Source organism: Patella vulgata, chromosome 4 (assembly GCF_932274485.2).
Source record: "Patella vulgata chromosome 4, xgPatVulg1.2, whole genome shotgun sequence".
NCBI lineage: Eukaryota > Metazoa > Mollusca > Gastropoda > Patellidae > Patella > Patella vulgata.
The window spans coordinates 53,000,060-53,025,124 of NC_065882.2; the positions used below are offsets into that span (position 1 = coordinate 53,000,060).

The following is a 25,065-nucleotide window of genomic DNA, read 5'->3' on the forward strand; positions in this document are numbered from 1 at the left end:
AACCGTTAACAGTTGGAATTCGATGAAGAGTAGGCGGAAACCCGCTGCCTGGGTAAAATTTCCCTCTTGGTATGATCACCTTCATGAACCTGATTGGTGCAGAAAAGCGAGGTGGTAAACCCCATTTCATTTCATATTACAGCCATCATGGATTTTAGTAGACTGGACTTTATTGCCAAATATACGTAAGTTATGTATTCCACGTCTGTTTAACATGTACATCTCTTTCTCATCCCATCCTGTCCCCCAAAACGTGACCTGGAAAATCATTAAAACTCGTTCCCTTCATTAGCACACATTCCTTGTCCGGCGTCTTAGTTAATAGATAGAAGACTATTGTACTAAGCTTCAAACGATCAATAACGGCCTCTCGACTCTCTCTAATGAGAATAGCTCTCTAGGTTTTTTTCGAAGTTTTCTTGGGTATACTGTGAACATCTTTTAATCTGCCATCCACGGTTAACACACGGGGTGACACTGATCTGTATTTATTGAGTATTGATCGGATTTCTTTATAAAATATGGACTAAAGATGCATCAAAAGTAGCCTACATTGTAAACTACAGTGTACTAACAAAATTTCTCTCTCGTTCGGTGCATGTATAATATTTATATTTTCCAAGCCGTTTACAGCCTCTAAAAACTTAATATTAGAAAAACCGATTAGCTTCGCTCGTCAACATCAGTTATCTTAGAAAAAAGAAAAGCTGTCCTGTCCATCAAAATATCTGCGAGGTAGAGAGAGAAAGGGAGAAATAGGTCATTTCGGGACTAACATATGGCTTAATTCTATTTCAAAAATCCGCTTGCTGTGGGAGAAAAACGCAAACTGGAGAAAATCCACGAGGAGGGACAAGCGCACGAATATGCGGAGAATCTAAACCACGCCACTTGACATAAGGACAGACATGATCTAAGGCGAACACGTTAAACCACTCGGCCACCGATTTCCCCGATTTGCGAGGTAACAAGTAATCTCAAATGTCAGTCCGTTTCAAATTAAAATATCGTGGCTGCCTTATGCTTATTGAACCATTAACAAACCTTCAACATTGTTAACGAGGAATTATTGTAGTCATGTTCTAAAAACCCATTGCTTCGAATGCGAAGCCATTCTCGGAAGAACCCACAAGCGTCAAACCCCCACTTCCGTTCTAATCTATTTTTGGTTAATTTCAAGGAAAGCCAATATCGTGAAAAGTTTAATAAAGTAAGTATCTGAAAGTCGCTAAATTAGCTGATGCCATTTGACAAACTGACAGGTGGTCCAGTACTCATTTCTGGCTACTAATCTTATAAAGCTACGATGGACGTCAAACGGCCCTGGGCAATCAAATGAGTTTCTTGAGAAGTGCGTAAGTTTACTGTAACTCCATGCTCGCTATACTACGGAAACACCCGCTATATTATATAATACAATATATACTTCATAGAGAATATTAACGAGATATAAATGTTATTTTATCTGGGAGATTTTATCGACAAGAGTTAATTGATTTCAATGTGAAATGGTAGCCTTGTAAAAAAGAAGTTTCCGGGCACAGCATCCGTTGACGATATTTGCGCATGTCTGGATTTATGCAATGACGTCAATGAGCTTCCCAACGGAATGGTATAGGGTACAGAAGAAAAAAGCCATGGTCTATTGTAGTTAAATCAATGGCAATTATGTATCCTAAAATAGCTTGACTTCATTGAGTAATATTGTCAAAGATCGTGTAACCCTACCTATTACGTACGTGTGAAGTCTTTTTTTTTTTATTGTCATTAAATATAGGACAAGGCGAGAAAATAACCCAGGACCTTGATTTTAATCAACCATTGATTTTATCTACGGTAGTGGAATAATACAAAACTAATGCATGCTGCCTCATTACATTAATTTACACTTTATTCTAGGGCCGTTGTACCGTTAAAAATGGAGGAAATCACAATGCTATAAATAAAATGATGTGGATAATAAAATGGCACTGACCCAAAGAACTATAATGCAGAGTGTAAGGGGTCGTATGTATTCAGACATTGAGTATGTATATTTGCCTAAATTCCAATTCAATGATGCTTTGATGCCTACTCATTGGCAAACACAACCATGTCAGACAATAGAACGGACGGTTGCGGAACGCTAAATATTGATAGTTTGTCTTCTCTCATGAACCCAATGACAAATTTGAAAAAGATTTGTTAAAAACGTTGGCTTCTATAGTTCTTTTTATTTTAGGAAAAGGGGGCATAACTCCGGAATAGTCATTGAATTCCGATATTTTGAAGTATGGTCTGTCACTGGTATTTTTTTTTAATAAAATGGGATGGAATAGAGTTGAACGTCCTACTGTTATCTGTTCCAACTAGGCTAATGAAGACGGTTTAAAAGAAATAGGCCCCCATTTTTCTACTTTTCGGTTCAGGACGCTTTTCGACGAATCAGAACATAGTTAACACGGACTTTCATTGTTTTGTTTGTTTTCATGTTTTTGTTTTTTTAGGGCGGTGGAGGGGGGAGCACCCTTTTCGTATAATTTACATCTGCAAAAGTGTGGGCCATTATTAAAGAAGAAACAAAAAAGGTTAAATTACCGAAATAATATACTTGGAGGGATACTTCATTCCGAGCATCGACAGGATCCATGCGAATCTGTTTAACCGTTGTTTCGAGGACGTAACTCTCAGGAATACATAGTTCTTATAAAATATAAAATATGCCATCGTATTACATATAGCTCTGTAGGTTTTATCAAATATTATTATGCCTACAGTTCTTATAAAATATCATATTATTATATGCCATCATATTACATATTATAGTTTTTATCAAATATGCCATCATCTATCTATCTATACTAATATTTGTGACTGTCGTTTGTCTGTCTGTCTGTCTGTTCGGGGTTGGCGGCTACACTAGGTCTGCCCCGAGTCTGAAATTTGGGGTATAGGGGTAGCTCGGACCGGGGAGTAACATAGTCCAGGTGGCGTTAGTCTACCACTTCCGGTTTCGGAGTTATGACCCCCTAGCGAAGCTGGTCTGTTCGGGGTTTGCGGCTACACTAGGTCTGCCCCGAGTCTGAAATTTGGGGTATAGGGGTAGCTCGGACCGGGGAATAACATAGGCCAGGTGGCGTTAGTCTACCACTTCCGGTTTCGGAGTTATGACCCCCGAGCGAAGCCGGGTATCCTGCTAGTATTACATAGTTCTATACTGCGTTTAGCAAATATCAAATATGCCATCATCATTATAGAGCAGTTCTTATAAAATATCTAATATGCAATCATATTTAACATAGTGCTTATCAAATATATTACTTATAAAATGAAATGAATGAGATTGTTTTAGGCTAAAACTTAAAATATTTATGAGTTCTCTAGTTTATTGTTCTTTGAAGATTTACATTGTCCGAACAAAGGAGCTGCAGATAGAGACGTTCAGTAAGCACTACTCGACTTAGCTGTTGCGCATAATCTTAGTCAGGTCCACCCTCAACCTACAAGAGACAATAATTTTGTTTTAACCAACAACCCATCCGTCGTCAAAACTTCTTCTTCCGTCCCCAGTATAAGTGATCATGCCATGGTAGTCACTGTAGGAAAAACATAATTTGACATATATATTTTTTCAAAATCACTAAAATTGATCTTCGTATCCACTGAAGAATTTAATGGTCTCGGTCGGAGGAGACAAATGATTTGTGAATGAGGTACAGGAATAGTGAATCACGGCGATGGGGGCCCAACGAAACCAGTTGGTAAGAGGGCCCGGGGCTACCCAGTTCGACCCTGGCAGTTTCAATGCTGGGCTAAATGGGGGTTGTGATTATAAATTGTTGCAAACTGCGAACCAAAATAAGAGAAAATTGGATACCAGCCCCAAACAGTCGATCACAGAAGGTTTAACTGGTTTCCTATCCCACTGACGGCGAGTGACGCTGAGGACCAGAAAGCAAGTAAGGAGTGATCGATGATGCATGTACATGTACGTACATTGAGCGCGATTATGTTTTTTTTTGGTTTTTTTTAGTATCGCTAGATCTATTTTGAACAAGGGAAGAGTAGCAGAAAAAGGAGGACCACATTGTTGCCATTGGGACAGTGGGAATATGATGACATCGGCGCGAGCATTTCCATGAGTATTGAGGTAACTCTTTCGAAATTTGAGGGCAGTTTTTCAGAAATTGCACCCTTTTAGCCAACAATGGCCGTTTCTTTATTGCCGAGCTCTTATTGACAGAATGGATAAGTTTCTTGGTCAACGCCATTTATAGTACGCTACCCAAATTTTCGATTCGCAACTCTACACATACGGTCATAGTTGGTAAGTACGTGGGGTTTTTTTTTTGGGGGGGGGGGTCCCTTTTCTCCATAACTTGCTGTAGTGAAAGATGAGTGAAGCAAATAGATGTGCAAGAAATTATTTACCAATTTGTTATGCATAGAATGAAGCGTGCTGTCATCCATGATTTCTAAAACAAACACATCTTGCATGGTGATAGCATTATTGTTTTATATACATACCAACAAACTATGACAGTATGTGATGAAGTAGTGCAGAGTTGTGAATCGAAAATTTAGGTTTGCGGCCACATGTTTTGGGATAAGGGATACCCCGAAAATGATATAAGGGACAACTGAACACCACTAAGCATATGGAATATTAAACCCAAAAAGATTAGTTCAGATACCAAATTTGCTGTATTGTGTTGAAGCAGTGTACAGTTATGCCTATTCCAAAATCTGGGTTCAGTAGCAGGTTCTGGGGTTTGGGGTGCCCCCGAAAATGGTATAAAGGACCAGTTAACACCACTGACTATATATATATATCCCCAAACGAAAGAATGGCCCCAATAACATTGATTTAGGGACCAAGTTTGCTATTTTATGATAAAACAGTGCAGAGTTATGCCCCTTTATAAATTTGTCTTCTGGGCAGCATGATTTGGGGGTAAGGATACCTCCAAAAATGCTACAAATGAGCAACGGACATCTATGAAAACCATTTCATATGAAAGACTGACCCTCAAAACCTTAAGAAAGGCGTCTGTTCCATGTGCTTCTCTTAAAAATTGGCGATTTTGTGCTTGTCGAAAGTTGTATATGTATCCCCAAAATTTGGAACTTTTCGGTACTCCCATTTTGATAAACTTTTAGGGTGTGAATCAGTACACCAACCGCTACCAGAAACCACCACAAAACCTTTTCTTGCAATTTTTAGGGGTTGACTCCTTTTTACATAAATTAATTGACTGGTCTATATCCATTCGTTAAGGCGGCCCTGCCAAATAGACCGATGAGACGGGCAAACGCCATGCAGTGTGCAAGGGAAATTTTGCAAAGACAGTTGCGTTTCCACACAGTCTTCTTCGATTTCCGGGCGGGCCCGTATCTAGACACCATTAAGCGGGGGGGCATTACCTTTCGGTAGGGGGGCGAACATTTTGAGGAAATTTTCGGAAAGGTCATTCTAACAGACTGTTGTAATCATCATGCTAGGGAGTTACCTAGGCGTCTAATAAGCATTTTAAAATAAGTATTCAAACAAAAAAAAATCGTGATTTTTTAAATTTATTTAAAACTATTTTAGATTAGTACCAAAAAAATGGTTTATAAAGTAATGAGATACCATGGGATTATGCGCATTGTCGCCTGAATTATACCTCCTCCTGCTTAGGGAAGCGTAGTTTTTTTTAAGGTTAATATAAGGAACTGTGTATACTTTAATGATTGTTAGCAATTTCTGAGCGGGGGGGGGGGGGGCGAGCATTTCACGCGGGGGGGGCCATGCCCCCCCGCACCCCCTGTAGATACGGGCCAGTTTCCGGGGAGCCACGATGGCTCTGTGAGTAAGACGTTGGATCGCTAACCTGGAGGCCTCGTGTTCGATCCCTGCGTTGGCCGAGTAAGTTCATCAGTGCAGTGGTGCAGGACAGAGGGCCTGGCAAGAGAGAACGCATAGTCGTTCGGATGGAACAAAAAAGATAGGTCCCCTGTACATATTGGCGTGCACGTAAAAAATTGTTTGGCAGTTGGAATTCGAGATAAGAGTAGGCCATATAGCGCCGCTATCCGGAAATTTTTTTCCTCAAAGCACATTAATTTCATATCTTCGAATTCCAAGCACAAGGTTTTTTTCCGTGCACGTCAAAGTGTACAAGAGATCTAGGTTTTCCAATAGCCAAATTAAAAACTAGATTTTCTGAACTATCACTGTATTGTATCAATTTCTTTACTTATTTGCTGGTAGGGCTGAGAACAGCGGTATTATTTTATATTGAGACGCAATGAAAACGCACAAATTCCGTCAATCTTGCAATTCTATTGTAATATCAGATCGAGACGTGTTTTTCACGATCGCGTAATTCAGAGCAACACTTCGCGTAATGATTCTGTAGAATTAAGTTGTTATGGCTTGTTGTTTTTCTTGTGGCGTATAAAATGGATATGCCAAAATTCACATTTCAGTTGAATTATATTACGCCAGCACTTCCACTGCATCTATATATTTAATGTTTCTCGCCAATGTGAAGCATAATTTCTTGTGAATTATACGTAAATAATTAATGGTTCCTAGAAATATCTTTAGTCCATATTTCAAAACGTTTGTAACGATATAATGTCTGGGTATAAAATACATTTCATCAGTTTAATTAATAGCCTATTGTTTTTGTTTTGGAGAAAATTGATCTTATTCGAGTAAATAAAGTTGTTGAGTATTGAATTTATGGTAGATAATCATTATTTATAGTTTAAAACATAAGGAGAATATTGAAAGACGTAATCTTAAACAAACAAAAAAAAAAATAATAAAAAAATAAAAACCAAAACAACACAAATAAAATTTTTTAACTAGATCATGTATAACATTTCCAGTTGTATGGTTATTATTATTTTTTAAATTGGAAGACAGTAGGAAAACATAAACATTTGTTTTCAAAATTAGAATTCTGTTCCTTAAAAACATTCTTTGGATTAACGTATCAGGGTGATATCTTGCTATCATACAGATTATATCTTGGATTATTATTTGACCCCTCAAAATTGTTCAAATTAAATTAAATGAATACTTAAGTGTAAAGAAATATCAAGCCATATAATATGTTTCATTCCAACCTAAGGAATTGAATTCCCTGCTCACTGTTATTCTGCATTGGCTATGATTTATTGAATTTCAGTGAATCTACCAACAAAAACACTTATTCAGATTAATATTGTCATCTTTCAATATTAATGCAGTTTTATATTTGTAGCTAAAGTACAAATTTAATTTTTTTTAAAGATTATTTTTAACATCAATCTTACCTCTGATTTTCTTATCTTAACTTTAGATCAGAAGTCCTCTGCTTCGTGCTAACACAATTAAACATTCTAATTTGAATGGACAAATACGTCAAAGTCTGCTTTTAGACGTAGATAAAAATGTACACTGTGTACCTTCAAGTCATTACTCGCAAACTATTATAAGACATAAGACTTGCGGCACCAGTGCTAATCACGATGACGTTCTTTTACTGGACGAAGTAGCATTCTCTTGTCCAGTTATTTTTAACCCCATCTTATATATGTCGTATAAACAATTGTTTAATAATTCATTTTTAATAACAAGTAATTCCGTTTCACTGATAACAATTTTATCATCTTGCAAATCAAGTTTGAAATTGGAGAAAATATTTAAATTTGGAAATGGAAACGTCTTTGACATTAAGATCGCATAGTTAATGCTTTGAGATTGGATAACGAGAAAATTGTCGTTTGACATGGAAGGAATACGTGGCGCTTGCTAGACTTGTCATGATACGAAAATACACGTGGCATTCGCGTAATGGCGTAGATTAATCATCTAATTCGCTTTATAATTTGGTGACAGCTATCTGATCATTATTGACATTTTCAAATCTGATTTCGTTCAGTGATATGTTTTCTTATCAGTCCGCGTGTTCAACATCGCACGACATAGCAATAATTGTACATGAAATTTGAAAACGTGGTTTGTGTCTATTGGCTGGCAGGTAAATAGTTAATATATTATTAATTTAATATGCCCGCCATGATTACTCATAAAATTTACAGGCTAAATATATCGGCATTGGTTGACTTGGTGTATTAAATTATTCTGTTTAGATCCAGAATATAATGGAAATTGGTGAAATTATTTTATACAGTTTTGAATTTATGTTCTAGTCAATTATTGTCGTATACCACATTATTACAACATTAAAATTAAATTGATTAACATTCCTTTTCCTAATTAGACATTTCTCAGTCGAATATTTTTTGTATATCCATGGAAATAAATTTGATTTAGTTTTTGGTATTTGTTAAAATTCCAAAGCATATCACACAAACGGTTTTAGATATTGTTATGAAACTTTGTACACATATATAGCCTTGTGCTGATTAGAAATTTCTCAGTTGAATAATTTTTTGTTTACATGGACACAAATTTGAATTTTTGGTGTACATTTGTATTTTGAAGCATATCCGAGTAACCGTTCAAGACATCTTTATGAAACACACAGGATAGTATTATAATAGTTGTGCTCTTGCTAATTCATCAATTGACTAATTTTTAAATTTCCACTGAACAAATTTGAAACATCAATGAAGCCATTCAAGTTATTCTTTATGAAACTTTGTATTAAAATAGTTGTGAACTTTGCTCATGAGAGAATTCTCGATCAAATAATTTCTGAGACAAATATATATTTATAAAACTTTGCATACGTACCAATATTTTAGAATAGTGGAGCATTTTGCTCCAAATGAAATTTATGGTTTCTTACTAACTGGATGTTGATGTCTTGAGTCACTCAGTTGTTTGTTATTAATATTTAAAGAGAAATAACTGCCACTATTAATTGACTCTTTGTGACTTTATGAAAAATTGCAAACACTTATATATGACTACTGTCGCGTATTCTTGTATCGAAACGCTAGCCTGGAGGTCGGATGTTCGATCCCTGCATTGGCCGAGAAAGTTCATCCAGATTTTCCGGCGTGGTTTCCCCTTGTCAGTGGTGCAGGACAGAGGGCCTGACAAGGACAGCTGTCTAGTCGTTCGGATGGGACGAAAAACCGAGGTCCCGTGTACAAATTGGCGTGCACGTAAAAGATCCCTCGATATAAGAGTAGACCGTAGCGCCGCTGACCGGGCAAAATTTCCCTCATAGGACACTGTATGGCGTATGCCCGTCTTCATTAGCCCAGTTTAAGAGCAAAACAGTAGGACGTTAAACCCCATTTCATTTCATTTCATTTGTATTGGAAATTGGGGATTAATAATAAGGATAGTTGGAGGTAATTAAATGTTAGTCAAAATTATAATACAACTTAACCGATGTTCCAGAAAATGTGTGTTCCCAAGACTTTCACCTCAAGACATGGTGGCTTTTTGTGGTTTACAATCCTTAAGTGTTTTTATAAGCCCACATTTTCAGTGGATGTAGGCCTATATTCTCGTAGCCCCTGTTCGTCCGGATGTTCACCTTTTGAATGTGGACACTCTACAGGTCACAATTTTTTTTTCCGATTTTGACGAAACTTGAAATATAGCTTTATATCCCAATGATCTCGGTTCCTATCAATATTGGTAACTTTATGGATTATGGCCCCTGATTGTACGAAAAAACACGTTTTTAGCTTGTGGACACCCTAGGTCACAATTTTTATGCTCTTACCTTTATGTAAATAATGTAGAGGTATGTAAATACCAAGGTTGTGAACCCTCTAGTGGTCTCAAAATTTATCCAGTTTTGATGAAACTTAAAACGTATGTTTATATCCCGAAGATCTTGGTTCCTCTTGATATTGGCGCATATCGGACTGTAACGGATTATAGCCCATGATTGTTCTCTGTCCATCTCTTGCAAAATGAGGGCTTCTTGCATGGCAAACACTTGTTAGATTTGGACCCCGAATTTGAGCCACCAACAATTATTTGTCCAACAAAACACAGTTCACATTTATCTGGACGCGAAACTAGCTTTTTTCTTCATAATGAATTATTTTCCAAATTTAGGGGATGGGTAATCTTAATGTCCTATCTTACAAAAGACCCCAAGGTGAAAACAGGCATCAACTGGTTATACAATATAATTAGAAAGATAGGTTGCCAGGCAACAAAATATACACGGCAGCTATATTGTCCAAGCAGTTGACAAGTGTTATCTCGTATTTATTTTTGGTGGGTAATCAGAGCGATTACATGACACAGATATCAATTTAATACAAATCATATAACTTTTGTCGTGTGAGCGTTCACAAGGTTCTACAAAATGAAAAAAGGGCCATAACTGAAAAATAAAAATTGTTGAAATTCGATAGAATTTGCTACTCTACTAATTTAAATAATGCATATAAATTTCATACAGCCCGAATGGTAACTTTTGTTGTTCGATAATTAATAAACGGAAATTGTTGAAATTATATAGGCTTCTCTGTTTTACTAATTTAAATAATGAACACAAATTTCTTGCAGATCAGATGATAACTTTTGTCAATAGAAGGTTCAACAAAGAGAAACACAAGCAATAACACTAGAAGAAATTAGCAGAAATTCATACAGATCGGATGATAACTTTTGTTGTTAGAGCGGACAGAAGGTTCTACAAAGTGAAACAAGGGACATAACTCTAGACGAAATTAACACAAAATCTGGAAATTAAATAGACTTCTTCATCAGACTAGATAAAACAGCATAGATCAATTTCAAAACTATCGGATGACAAGGTGGGCACAACTCAGAACACTTAAAATTCCAGTTTTCCAGGAGTTATTTACCAGATTCTAGTATTTCTTTTAAGCTTGAAGAACATTTACCGCCACGAACTTGTGAACTTTTGAAGAAACATTTAATGACTACATTCAGTTTTATATCTTAATATATAGCGAAACTACAAATGTTAATTTTCCAGGAGTTTCAAGGAGCACTTTTGTTTTCCAGGATTTTCCAGTACAGGAAATCACATTTTCATTTTTCCAGGATTTTCAAGAAGTGTGCGAACCTGGGATGATAAAGGAAATGAAATGGGGTTTTGTCAATAGAAGGTTCAACTTTTCTCCACCCACTGGGCTAATGAAGACGGGGTTCTTTTATGTGCATGCCAATGTGTAAATGGGGCCTTGGTTTTTCGGATGGTAAATGTAGTCTGTAGATTATTCATAAGAGAGAGAGAAATGGGGTTTAATGTCCACTCGACACAATGTAAGTCATTTCGGGACTAGCATAGGTTCAATTTTATTTCAATAATTCACTTGTGCGTAGCGGTCTTTAGCAGTGGGGGTAACCAGAGGACCTAGAGAAAACCCATGAGGTTGGACAGGCGACCCTACTCCTTGTCACATGCAACCGGGAAATCGAAACCCCACCAGTTGACTCAATGACAAACCTTACAATACAGCGCGGACGCGCTAACCATTCGACCATCCAACCCCCTGTATTCACAAGAAATTGTGGACGACGGACAGATGACAATAATACGACCACATTTCCATGTGGGCGAATAAAAACTTCATTAATAATACATTTATAAAATAGTATTTATTTACATGTTGAACTGTATTCCAGCATAGTTATGTCTCTAAGACAATAATTAGACAATTCATTTTCAGTTTTAAATATTTGGCAATTTTAGTAAAAGAATTCCGACAATACAACACAACACAAGGGTCTTTGATATACAATTTCAGTTTTTCTAAACTAGACTTTAAAACATATCATTTGTATAATTAAACGAAAATGAAACAAACTTTTCTACTGACCCTTATATATGATTTTGTCTTGTTTATTGTAATGTTTCAAATCATGTCATTTTATAGTTAAATTGATCAAAAATTCTTTATCTGTTTATTTATAAAATTCAACATTTGTTATTTATAAAATTCAACATTTGTTATTTGTCTCATATTAATAGGAAGGGAAACAGCAAGTTACACATTAATCTTTCATAAAGTCTCTGAACTGCATTGAGGAATCCCTTGCAAATTACAATATCGTGAATGTTGAATCTCTAAAAGCCAGCGCCACCTGTAATCTTTGCTGCAATCTTTTGATTGGCCTCTTTTTAACCCATTCATATACCATTGATATATTTTGTTTTCTTGATTAAATGTTAAATAATCAATCGGAGTACATAGAAAATGTGTTATTTTCCAAAAAATGAAAATGAAGTTCAAAGACTTTAAAAAAAAAAAACTCCCAGTACAACTGGATAGATCTTCATGTAGTAGTGTAGGCCATCGAAAGTATAAAAAAAACGAAAGGAGATACATGTACAGATCTGTATTTTAATCAGATTGATAATATTACTATCAAGTGTCTACAGTAGCTTTATGGTAAAATATTTTATGATTGTTAAGTTTCTACAGTAGCTTTATGGTATAATATTTTATGATTGTTAATTGTCTACAGTAGCTTTATGGTATAATATTTTATGATTGTTAAGTGTCTATAATAGCTTTGTTATATATTACTATCAAGTGCCCACACTTGATAGTAAGGGTGGAGGGGGCAATAATCTCTGACAGTGGTGTCTGCAATAGCTTTATGGTATAATATTTTCTGAAAGTGGTGGTGTTTGGAAAAGCTAAATTATGATATAATGAAACATTCTCAAGAGATCAAACAGTCCATATTTTGATATTTATACCATTTTGTTCAAAGAATATTCTTTTTAAATGATGTGACTTTATAAAAAGACAAGTATTTGAACATAAATTAGTAAGGTACAAATATCTGATATTATGTACACACAAATTTCTACATGTGCCAATATATATATATGTATATAAATTACGCTGTATATAGAATGATAAATACACTTATTATCTCCCCTTTTAAATTAGTACAAACAAAATAGTAAAACTGAAGTGATTGTCTATGCCAATATGAACACACAAACACAAAAAGAAGTCAGCAGATAATTACACATTAAGTTCTAAAATAAGATGTATAAAAACTTCACTATGTAGCATACTTATATTTTACCAAATTTCACAAGAAAATTTTCAGATAAGATAAAATTGATGTTCTCACTTATGTTCTTCGAAGGCAAACCCCAACCAGTTCTAGATATCAGCTTTGAAATTGCAACATATTGATAGCCAACTGTATGTAGTAATACTATAACATGTTAAATAGGTAAAATCAAACAGGTTTATGGAAAATGCTTACAGATTCAACTTGCTAGTCTTAATGCTATTAAAACTATTTTGTAATACAATGGCAATATACTAGAAATATTACAGTTTATTATTATCTAAACAAATCATGATTTATATTATCTTAACAATTCATAAAACTGATTTGATAACAATTCAAAGTTATGTAATAAATCATTTGTACATTATAAGTTTTTAATCACTACAGTATTACCATTAAGTAATAAACTATAAATGAATTTATTCACAATCTAAAAATTACTTTATTCAAAAGCCTCGTCAAAATACAAAATTAAACTACAAATTTATGTGATAAGATGTCATGTGCATTTTAAAACTTTGTTCATGTCAAAGACAGCATCAATGTCAAATCAAACTTCAATCACAAATTTGACCGTATTAATTACAATCAAAATGAAAGTAAACTATCAGCAAAATGTGTATATATATGTGTGTTTTATTTTTAGACAGTATGTATCATTTAAAATTAATAATGACTAAGGTATGAAATAATAAATGTGACATCTGGTATTAATGAACACCACAATGAATTATGACAATATACTTTTAGCAAACATTGTATATAAGCTATATTATCTTAAACAACTATATATATAATATATATTTCTATATACTTCATGACTGATAAAATCAACTAATGAAAAAGTCTATATACAATGAATATCAAAACAAAGTCAACACTGGATATGCTATTATAACAAAAAAAAAATAGAAGAAAAAAAAAGGAGTACAATTTATATATAATGGATGATAACTCTACTAAAGTTTTTGGTCGATAATTAAAAATATATAGTATTCAGATTTGATATTAAGGACCTTTAAAAGGTTGTGTTACAATGATATTGTTATGAAAGGTTGCATGCTCTTTGGAAATCAAACCAAACAAGTTTTGACACCCCATGATAAAACACACTATACTCTGTCAAAAAAGAAATGCATAGGTGATATGAAAAGAAGAATAGGGTTTGATTTTACAAAATATCGCTTGTTTGTACGATGTTGATGCATTATCAGGTTTCTTAACGTTTCTCCAATGCGATAGCTTGTGTAAAATTGTAAGAAATTGACGTGAAAAGGTTAGATTTTGTCCATTGCAGGTGAAACTCCGGAAAGAGATTTGTGAAGTGATGAGAATATAAAGCTGCGATGCTCGTACAGATGTTGCATTTACTTTTCGACATAGTCGAGTAACAAGATGATAAGATTAAGCCCGCTGAATCAAAACACAGCAATAGGAAAACTCCAGGTTACATGCCACATGAATGTTCATCAGAGCACTATTCCATGCCTCTCAGCATGACCCAGTGCTTCATGCTTCCACAACTGTCACATGCACTGCAGGCTATGATGCCATGTGCCTGGATTCAGAGACTTATTTTGTCCATGCCAAGGTTACTCCATTGAGAGGTGAAGAGAGAACACATATTCAAGTTATCGACCAATCCCATAAACTGTTAATTGCAAAGAAATTTGGCAAAGGGAAGTAACTCTCATTGTTGTGAAGGTAAACAATGCGGCTAAATTCTTAGTAAGACTGGTTTGTAAACTATTTTTTGATTGATTCGCAGACTCAATCTACAATCAAGGCCAGAGCAGATAGTTTGAAATCGTGGAAATCCTATGGATTAACCCACGGTATAGTAGAGTAGAACAAAATGGGACTACTGGGGAAACCGAGGATGTGTAGAGGTATGTCATTGTTAGTCATGGTACTATTTTATCTACGGAATAATAGGGTCACACTTGCTATAGAGTTAAAAATACACACCATCTATTGAGAACTTAATTATTGTTTGTTGAATGATTAATTAGTAAAGCACAACAGTGCTTGAAATTACAATTTGTCTACTATAGCACCAAAAATCTGAAAATGCCACAGCTAAAATGAGCCGCATTTGTTCATATTTAACACATATTTTTGTAATTAACCTACTTGGAACATGCTAATTTTTTATTTAGTCGTAGATAGACAAAAGACTTGTACAATGATTTTCAGTGTCAATTAATCTGGTTCTAATTATGTTTTGTGGTACTGTCATACATATCAAATTTACAGAGTTTTGGCATTATATTAAGTCATCGAAACCCATTTAAACTTTTTCCCTTCAATCTTTTAGTTATTCATGTTTCTAACAGTCGTGATCACGTGACAACCATAACTAAAATTGCTACATAAAATTTCCCACAGCTGTGCCATAGCCTTCTATAATAAGGACACTAAAAGTGAGCATGTTTATGAAATACTAAATTTTAACGGTATGCACTATTTAAAACTAAATCTTGCATCGCTGAATTATTGACCCAATTCCGAGTTATGACATTTGCATTTCCTGTTATCTTTAGGCCTACTATCTATAAATTTTTGTGTAGAAAACCATCTAGTATGTCATTTTTATTTACACAAACACTCGATACGTGTGCACGTGGACGGTGGAACAATTTAGGCTATTTTTATTTCGCTGCAGCAGTCCTTGTTTGCTTCGGCTCTTATCACAGTTTTGCCATTGTTAATTTCGAGCAGTGGCTGTAAGATCAAGAAATGTTATTAAATGTTGATTACAATATAAATCCCTAAATTGTTGGCACCGGCAGAATGGTTCATAGTTAACAGTGAGAGCTTGTCTTTGTCAATGTCATGTGACAATACCCCACCTTTTCAGTTTATAGGTTTATAGAGTTGAAAATACAACCATCTATTACATGCCAAGTCTTGTATTGTGTCTAAATAGTCATACACACGGCAACTAAAGCAAAAAAGAATGATTTGTTCACAATTTAATAATATTTTAAAGGTATTTGCAGAGTCTTTTTGAACAGATATCGACTACGCAATTATCGGCAAAATGACTGTGCATTGGCTGATACCGATTATCGGCCTATTACCAATGGTGAAGCCAATAATCAGACCATCATTATAAATAATGAAATCATATCACTTTATATTAAGGAGATTATTCCATGAATATTTCGCCTATGTGTTTCTTTTTTGACAGAGTATATTTATAAAGAAATGAATAAATGATGAACTTTATCATACAAGAATAGCTAAACAGTATATCCAATGTTGAGATAATAAAATGTTTTTTTGTATTGCAGTTACACTTTGAGAGTACTAGCTAAGAACACGGCACTCAAAATATAACAATATAACAACAATTACTAATCTCAGCTATTACTGCTTCTAGTTCTCTTTTCTGGTGGTTCATCATAATCGTGGGGTGATACCGGTGGTCTTGGTGACGTCTGCTGTGCATGTATAATTTGAACCATTCCAGTCGGCACAGGAATATTTTTTGACGTTGATGCTTCATGATTTGGTGACACCGGTTCCACTTTGACCCCTGACATACGCAGTGACGAGGATGTTGCAACTTGTAGATATGGTAACTGTAGAGAACCACTGGAAGATATGATAAAAATTATTTTATAAACATGTACAATAATAACAATTATAATAATAATTATTTACATACATGTGCTTTGGTAAATGTGCTACTGGATTAACAATATTCTAAACATAATACTCTATCAGTTTGTGGCTTTACTTAAAATGTTATTTCTGATATTTTCTAATTTTGATTAAATAAACAACTACCTCTTCTTAAGACACACTGGCAGCTGGAGAATTGATAAAGCAGTTAGATTTTCAAGTAGTGTAGGTCAGCCAGAAATAAGATCAATGTTTAGATTCAATGAAGCTATCTACTACAAGAAGAAGTTTCCTGCATACAGTTTTAAACATGGAGCATGAGACGGGACTTACCCAGGTGTTAATGTCAAGCCTGATGCCTGTACAGCGGCTGTTAATGGTCCAGGCTGATGATGACTACTTAACTGTGCTACAAGGGGTGATAGTCCAGATAGATCAGCTGTTGTTAATTGAAACTCGCCTGAAAATATAATATTAATAATAAATAGTTACAATTTAGATTTAGAGGTGTATTTCTCTTTTCTACTAAACATCAACCAAGGTAAATAACCCTGACTAAATATACTTCCTTGCTACTGTTGATCACGACCATGAAACGATCAGCTGTGACAATTTTACATGACTGTTTGGGTCAAGTCTACTTTATTTTCTCCAATCACAGATTTTTTGAAGGGTAGGTCAGCAATGAGAATCATGTGATTTTTTTATATCATTCCCTTCATTAATTGATATTTTACCTGCATTTAGAATTGACGTTGCTAAGGACGGATTTATTTGATTACCAGGTGTTGCCATGGACATTACTGGGGTTTCTAGACTCTGTGTTCCTAATGTTGTTCGTACCTACAATTAAAACATAAATTTGATTATTTATTCATGTAAAGGCTATAATATTAATACAATCTCTATTTTTCTACCCAATCAATAAATGTCATAATAATGACAATAAGTATAAGTACTTACGTCTGAAGTGCGCTGCGGTATCACAACCTTTAAATTGGGTTTATTCTTTGTGGCCAGATCTCCACCTCCCTGATCTTTGGTAGGGAGTGGTGCAGGAGAGGTACTTGGTTGATTAGTAGTAGGTGGTTGTGGAGAAGCTCTAGCGGCTGTTGCTGAGGGAGCTGGACTTGTTCTACTCCCTATAAACAAAATACAATAAGATACAACCAGCTGCTGCCAGGCAGGATACCCCCATATTTTGCAAGAGATGGATAGAGAACAAGCTAATAACAGACAGGATTTTTTGCACAATCAGGGGCAATAATCCAGAAAGTTATAGTCTGAAATGCGCAAATATCAAAAGGGACTGAGATCTTTGGGATATAAAGATGTTTTAAGTTTCATCAAAATCGGATAAAAATTGTTACCTCTATAGGTTCCACAACCTTCGTATTGCATACTTTTACACAATTTGCGTACAAAGAGTGGACATTTTGTCGGGCAGTTTCATTTCAATTTTCCGGAAATTCAAATTCAACATTCATTATGGTGGAATGTTGATATATTTAAACGGTTTTTAAATCCGAACTCAATCAAAATTACAGTGTAACGGTGATATATTCGAATGTTTTTTTAAATCGGATAATAATTGTGACCTCTAGAGGGACGTAAAGCTAAAAACGGGGCCATAACTTTGGAAGTTACGGTCCGATATGCGCGAATATCGAAATGAACCAAGATATTTGGGTTATAAACTTACATTTCAAGTTTCATCAAAATCAGAAGAAAACTGTGACCTCTAGAGGGTCCAGAACATTGATATACCACATTTTTACGCTATTTGAATACGAGGGGCGGCCATTTTGTCTGTCAGTTTTGGTCTCATTTTTACGAAATTCGAACCCAACCATTCTTAGGGTGTAACAGTGATATTCAAATGTTTTTTTAAATCGGATAAAAATTATGACCTCTATAGGGTCCACAAGCTAAAAATGCGATTTTTCGTACAATCAGGGGCCATAATTCAGGAAGTTTCGGTCCGATCTGTGCGAATATCGAAAGGAACAGAGTTCTTTGGGTTATAAACTTACATTTCAAGTTTCATCAAAATCAGAAGAAAACTGTGACCTCTAAAGAGTCCACAACATTCACATTCCATATTTTTACGCTATTTGAGTACGAGGGGCAGCCATTTTGTCTGTCAGTTTTGGTCTGATTCGAATTCAACCATCCTTAGGGTGTAACGGTGATGTATTCAAACGGTTTTTGAAATTGGATAAAAATTATAACCTCTATAGGGTCCACAAGCTAAAAACGTGATTTTCCGTACAATCAGGAGTCATAATTCAGGAAGTTACGATCCGATATGCGCGCATATCGAAAAGAACCAAGATCTTTGGGTTATAAACTTACATTTCAATGAGAAATCAAAGTAAGAATTCCCGTAAAATAATATTGTTTGTATCGTGTGTGTCTAGTTAATCGAGATTATTCGTAAAATAATGTGTGCGTCCGATTGAACAAAAACAGTAACACACAATAAAAAACAGACGAAATTGTTTTCTAACGAAGAAATAAGAATTAAAATGAGTGGGACTTCGGAAGCCACTGCCAAGAATTGGCTTCAGACATAAGGCCTAACCAAAAGTCTATATTCAGAAATGTTCACAGCTACCTGTAGCAGTGCTAAAATTCTAAAAAAATCTTAAGAATGAAATCTAATCATTTGTTATAAATTAAAATAATCTTGTTATTTAGGTGTTTTATGTTGAAACTGAAAAACTGCCAATCAATTTTTAAATTTGCTAATCAAATTTGACAAAATTGGACTTTTTGATTAGCAGTGCTGCTAATCATCTGTGAAAAACTACCGACAGCCCTGGTCCACATGAAAATGTGGGCGTATAAAAATTACCGTCCAACAAGCTGTCATCAATTTATCCTCAAATTGATAATGGTAAATAGGTAGGGTTGTATTAAGCATGGTGTCCATCGACCCATGCAAATGGAAGCAAATGAGAGGATACGATCAATTTCCGTTTTTTGTCGAAGAGACTTTCTATTTTTATGTATAACCCTACAGGATAATTAAAGCAAGGTTGGTATAGTAAAAATACTATACGACTTATCACATATGGACAAAATTGGCATTTTCTAAAAGCTGATAACTTGGGCAGTCATTCTGAAAAAATCACATGACCTACTGAAGAACCTGTTTTTCTGTTTCACTGAGCAAGCAACCAGTTGCTGCCTGTTGCCGAAGTGTTGATGTACGTTAAATGTGTAGATCAACTGCAGCCGATCAGTTGCGTTACTTCCAGTCACCATGTCGATGTATGCCGAGCTAAACCTATTGTAGTAGTGCGTTATTGGTAGAAATCTAGCCTTGGGAATAGCAATCTATTTCTGTAGATCCACAATAAAATTTCCGAAAATGTATTTGGTTATACTTTAATTTAAGTACATACATGTATATATATCACATTAAAATTAACATCTACATGTAATTCTTTCATGGAAGATGGCATGTTGACTTTGTTTTAGAAAAACTTCAATGTGATTATGAAAGCATATAAAGAATAGTAAAATTACTAACCTGATGGACTTGGTGAAGATTGGGTATATGTGGTTGAAGGTGGTGGTTGAAGTAGCACTACAGTACCAGGTTGAGAACCAGCTTGGGTGCTCTGGATATAATGGGTGCTCTGTACAGGAACAGCCACTGGAATCGTATTCTGATACTGGGTTATATTCTAGAATGGGTGAAAAACAAAACATGCTAGAAAAAATTCCCTACAAATAAACCTATTCAAAACTTAATTTCATATAACCACACAACAAAAACAAACTTTAAAATGTTCAATTTGATTGAAATAAAAATGAGATGTGAAGTTGAAGGGAGATAATTCATTGAGTTACCTCCCCATTGACCACATGCATTATATATGTGCTGCTGCTCCACAAGTGAACTTACCCGTGCTGCACCTCCTTGCATAACCCTAGAATATTCCATGTCAATTTTCCGGTATTGTTCATCAGTTCTTGGGGTAATTGGATAGTCATCATCATCATCACCATCTAAACTGTCATTGCCTCCTCTATGATCTCTTTTGTTCAACATCTTTGAAGATGAAATAAAACGAAAAATTATATAGTATAAAATATAATAATATAATCAACCGTTGAATAACTAACTATAGCACGAGTGTAGCATTCTAAAATAAAAATAATTCCATGACTGTAATTTTTGACTACCTAATCTTTATGATACATGTACCCTGGATAAGCATGAAAATGATTAATCCTTGTACAAGTACATGTACTCCTAAATTTTTGACAGTAAAATTCATGCTGTGCACATCCACAGTATTAAAAATATAGGACTGAAATAAATGACCTATGAATTACATGTATATATATATAAAATCACATGACTAGTGATTGCATACAAGATTTTACCACCTGGCCATAAATACCAAATAGAAAGTTTTAACTCTGCATAAACATGACACATTTGACAAGCTGACTTGATTTGTACATGTACAGTAAACAGTGTAATCAACTGCCAACATTATTGACCATTTCAGTTATTACTCTTTATGTTCATTGGTTACACCAAGTTTTAACATTCTACCTCAATTAGAAGAAAATTTATCGTTCCCAAAAAGAGTGACGGACAAACAGACCCATTTTAATAGTCCCCAGCAGGGGACAGAGTGAGAGAAATAGGGTTTAACGTCCACTTGACACAAACTAGGTCATTTTGAGACTAACAAATGGTTCAATTTTATTTCAATAATTCGCTTGCAAGTAGTAGTCTTTAGCAGTGGGAGGAAACCGGAGGACCCGGAGAAACCCACGAGGTTGGACAGATGACCCTACTACTTGTCACGTACAACCGAGGAATCGAAAACATACTAGTTGACTCAATGACAGACCTTGTGATACAGCGCGCACGTGCTAACCATTGGGCCATCCACTAGATGGTTAGATCTTCATGTACTGTAGGCTATCAAAAGTATAAAAAGATAGGTTGCCAGGCAACAAAAGATATGCCTACAGCACCTAAATCATCCGGGCAGTCAACAAGAGTTGTCGCATATTTTTACTATTGACAGTAATGAAACATTTACAATACACTAAAATCTGATTATAAGAGGAACAACTCATTAAGTAATTATCAGAAAATCATTAGAATTCGTTTGGCCCATGCCAACGTTTAGCATACAAATAATTTAATACCATGGATTTAGCTGTTCAAGTCATCGAAACGATTATATATAGGCGTAAACATGGTGTATCAATATAAAGTCAATTGGATATTAACTATAGCCTCTAGAGAAACCACAAGATTTTTCAAAATGATCAAAGGCCATAACTCTGGCAGTAATTATCGAAAATCGATGAAAATCCATAGGCTTTTTCATCTCATGACCTTAAACACTGGGTATAAATTTAAAGACCTACGTTCAGAGCTGAACTATGGTTTGAACAGCAGATTAAAGAAATGTAAAACAATACATGTACAACTTACCTCTACAATATCTCTGTTAGTCTGACTGACAACATTCTCATTATATTCAGTATATTTCAACAATACTTTATCCATATCTGAACTAGCATATTGATATAATTTGTTGTTTGTTGTAAAGATGATTAGAGCTATCTCACAGTCGCATAAAACACTTAATTCATATGCCTTTTTCATCAATCCAAACTTCCGTTTCGTGAAGGTTACCTTAATACAAAAACCAAGCAAATTTTTATTATTCTGATGCAACAGAAATAATCACAAAAGTATACTTTACATTGTAAATATTTACATACAACTTAATGAAAAGTACTAATAATAATATTACACGTAGAAATTTAATAATAATGGAAAAAACAAAACCTTAACAAACTTACCTGTCTATTTCTCTCATCGTTAATTCTTGTAATCTGTATTTTCTTTCGTCCCATCTTTGAACAAGTTTGTGAACCTAAAATAGACAAGTTCAAAAACATCAATTTACAATACAGAGGAGAACAAAATAATAAAGGCACCAAAAGTTAGTTAAAATTTGACTTTTTACTCACTCATGACATCTTTTAATATATATGCTGATACTAATAGATGAACAAAACTGTTCAACTTGTACATGAATGTCAGGGAAACCCCAACATCTAGGCTATTTATAGTCATTATGTCAGTGTGATTAGGTCAGCAAGCTTGTCAACCAATAAGAATTATCTATCAGGGGCAATCACTCTATTCAATAGATACTGTTACAAGCTGCTAGTACAAGGATATAAGTAAATAATCGGCTTAAATTTAAAATCTAATTTGTACTATCTCCAAACAGCACACTATCAATACATTAACAAATCTCCCTTCCACTATCATGATACATTTTGTACACCATTACCATTTCATGAATAATATACAATCTACTGTCATTATTAAACCGACTTTAAAATATTTAAAATGGTTAACGATTGTATGAAATTGAATTTTGTTTTATATACAGATATGGTAGCAATGTAATTTGGATTTTCATGCAAATCGGTAAAACATGATAGGGAACATCGCATTAAATACCCTAAATGTATTACATTACATAATGTATTACATTCTCATAATTGTCAGGAACTAAACTCCACTACCAATAACATTATTTGTTTTGTACATGTAATTAAGTCCTGTTTGTTAAAAGCTTTGCTGAGCTATTTGTATGGTTACATACACTTTTTTGACTTTTAGAATGTTAAGGTTTATTGCTCATCTATAAAAATGTATGTAAATCTGATGACTTTCAAAGTCTTCTTACATCACAATACCAGTAGGTTTAAGCTTATTCTCCACATTATAAAAAATAGTTACAGATCAGCCTATACAGTGGGAGGTGGGGATGGAAGTGAGAGGGGCTACAGCCACGTACATGTACCCCCCAACATGTATTTAGAGATATGCTGCTAACTAAAACGAGGAACATTTTCCAACCCCAAAAAGCAACATATTTTTAGTCAAACTTTATTGATAAATCTGGGGAAATATTTGACAGGCCTCCTAGTCATCTGGCATGTTGCACCCCTTATACACCTTTCTGATTTCCATCCACTAGAGATATTGTTATCTAAACATTTCTGATAAGTTGGTAAGCCTCCTTTTTGAATATTCAACATATTCATTTAAACCTGACCCAAATATAGTGTCAAGGTAGCATAGGCCTACATTAGAATTAGAAGTTGATTCCCTTTCTTGTTGAATCTTTATTTTATGAAAGTATGAGTAATTCATCTCTCGATAATTACATTTTTGGGGTAATGACATTTATTCGTTCAGAAAAGTTGGAATGGTAGTACTCAATAACTGAATTTATATCTTTATTAACACATTATTAAAATCTGAAATGCAAGATATGAGTGTTACTAGCTATTTGCAAAAATGTTTACACCAGAATTGAAGATGACTGCTTGGCTAACTAAAGCAGGCTCTTCAGTCTGTCTCACTGTCTTGGGTTACAGTGTAAAGCCTATCTTCAAACTTTTGTTTACCTTTGTTGAAAATTAGAAGTTTATTTTTCTTTTTTCAATAGATCTACATAGTTCCAAAATTTATGCAAAAACTACACCAATAACAATTCATTAATAATTATCTAAATTCATGAATACACTTGAGAAAGTTAAAAGTACGAAGTCGAATGAAGAAATTCTTCATAAAATGGTGAGAGTTCAACCCATACCAATGTCATCTCAAAAACGGCATTTACAAACCAAGTTGGCCATTTTCTCACCTCAAATCATTATCGAACATAATGACCTATATAATAACTAAATTTTCTGATAATCTTACCAAAACAATACCACGAGATGTGCTAAAATATCCAAGCGGTTTCTATTTTTACTGTCCAGTAAAATGTTGCTCAGTAAAATCTACAACTTGTTCTATTTTAGGGAATGGAAATTACGATGGTATTTATAGAAATAATCCAATATGGCTTTTCATGCGCATGACACATATTCTATAAAGTGTCGGGTTACATAAAAATCTCACCATAAAGGAAATCACGACTTTAGAGTTAAATAAATTGTTTGTAATACGCTATTGTTGTGATCTATTCTACTCTAATTTTATTTGGAAAGCGTATGTATCACGGAATGTAACAAACACATGGAGATATTTTTAGTTGGCGGACGCTTATATATGGGAAGTTTAGCTCTTTCTAACGTAATATCCGGTTTGCTGAAATTTGTCTTATTGTACGTTGATCAGTGTTAATTTTTGTCACGTAATCAAAATTTATTGACATTATTAATAACAGTTTTCAAATGAAATCTAAAACGCGGTCAATCAGTTGCCAAAGATGCCGCATGAACGTACCCTGGCGGGAATCCGTGTCACATTTAATGACGTCATTGTAATCGCGCACCTCGCGAGCAGTGAAATAGTTCGGTCGATATGACCCAGTTTCAGGTTGCGCCCTCGCTCGTTTCAGAAGTCGCTCGGACGTCTATATGTTTAAACATGCTGAAAGTTCAAGAGGTTG

The 25,065-nt window shown here is 34.7% G+C and overlaps 1 protein-coding gene and 1 long non-coding RNA gene across 3 annotated transcripts; one reads left to right on the top strand and one right to left on the bottom strand.

Moving 5' to 3' along the window:
- Positions 1-1,624: 1,624 nt before the first annotated feature.
- On the top strand, positions 1,625-11,520 carry LOC126819607 (uncharacterized). Its single transcript, XR_007679699.1, has 3 exons — positions 1,625-1,735; positions 4,013-4,129; positions 10,463-11,520. It is a non-coding gene; the product is annotated as an uncharacterized LOC126819607 (long non-coding RNA).
- LOC126819605 (myocyte-specific enhancer factor 2A) lies at positions 11,510-24,509 on the bottom strand. Of its 2 annotated transcripts, none has more exons than XM_050547724.2 (9): positions 24,372-24,509; positions 22,445-22,518; positions 22,071-22,274; positions 20,511-20,657; positions 20,133-20,289; positions 17,558-17,736; positions 17,332-17,437; positions 16,928-17,054; positions 11,510-16,564 (listed from the first exon to the last, which is right to left on the bottom strand). In XM_050547724.2, the coding sequence occupies exons 2-9, from the start codon at positions 22,496-22,498 to the stop codon at positions 16,330-16,332; spliced, it is 1,209 nt and encodes a 402-aa protein (XP_050403681.1). In that variant the 5' UTR covers positions 22,499-22,518; positions 24,372-24,509; the 3' UTR covers positions 11,510-16,329. The 2 variants fall into 2 exon arrangements, with proteins under 2 accessions (XP_050403681.1, XP_050403680.2); XM_050547723.2 differs by lacking the exon at positions 24,372-24,509 and adding an exon at positions 22,616-22,714.
- Between the last annotated feature and the right edge of the window lie 556 nt (positions 24,510-25,065).

Coding starts and splice junctions, on each gene's coding strand:
- LOC126819605 (XM_050547723.2), bottom strand. CDS start 22,679: ATGTACAAGTTGAACAGTTTTGTTCATCTATTAGTATCAGCATATATA. Junction 17,737..20,132: donor ATCTTCACCAAGTCCATCAG/GTTAGTAATTTT, acceptor TTTTGTTTATAG/GGAGTAGAACAAGTCCAGCT. Junction 16,565..16,927: donor GGCTTGACATTAACACCTGG/GTAAGTCCCGTC, acceptor CATATCTTCCAG/TGGTTCTCTACAGTTACCAT.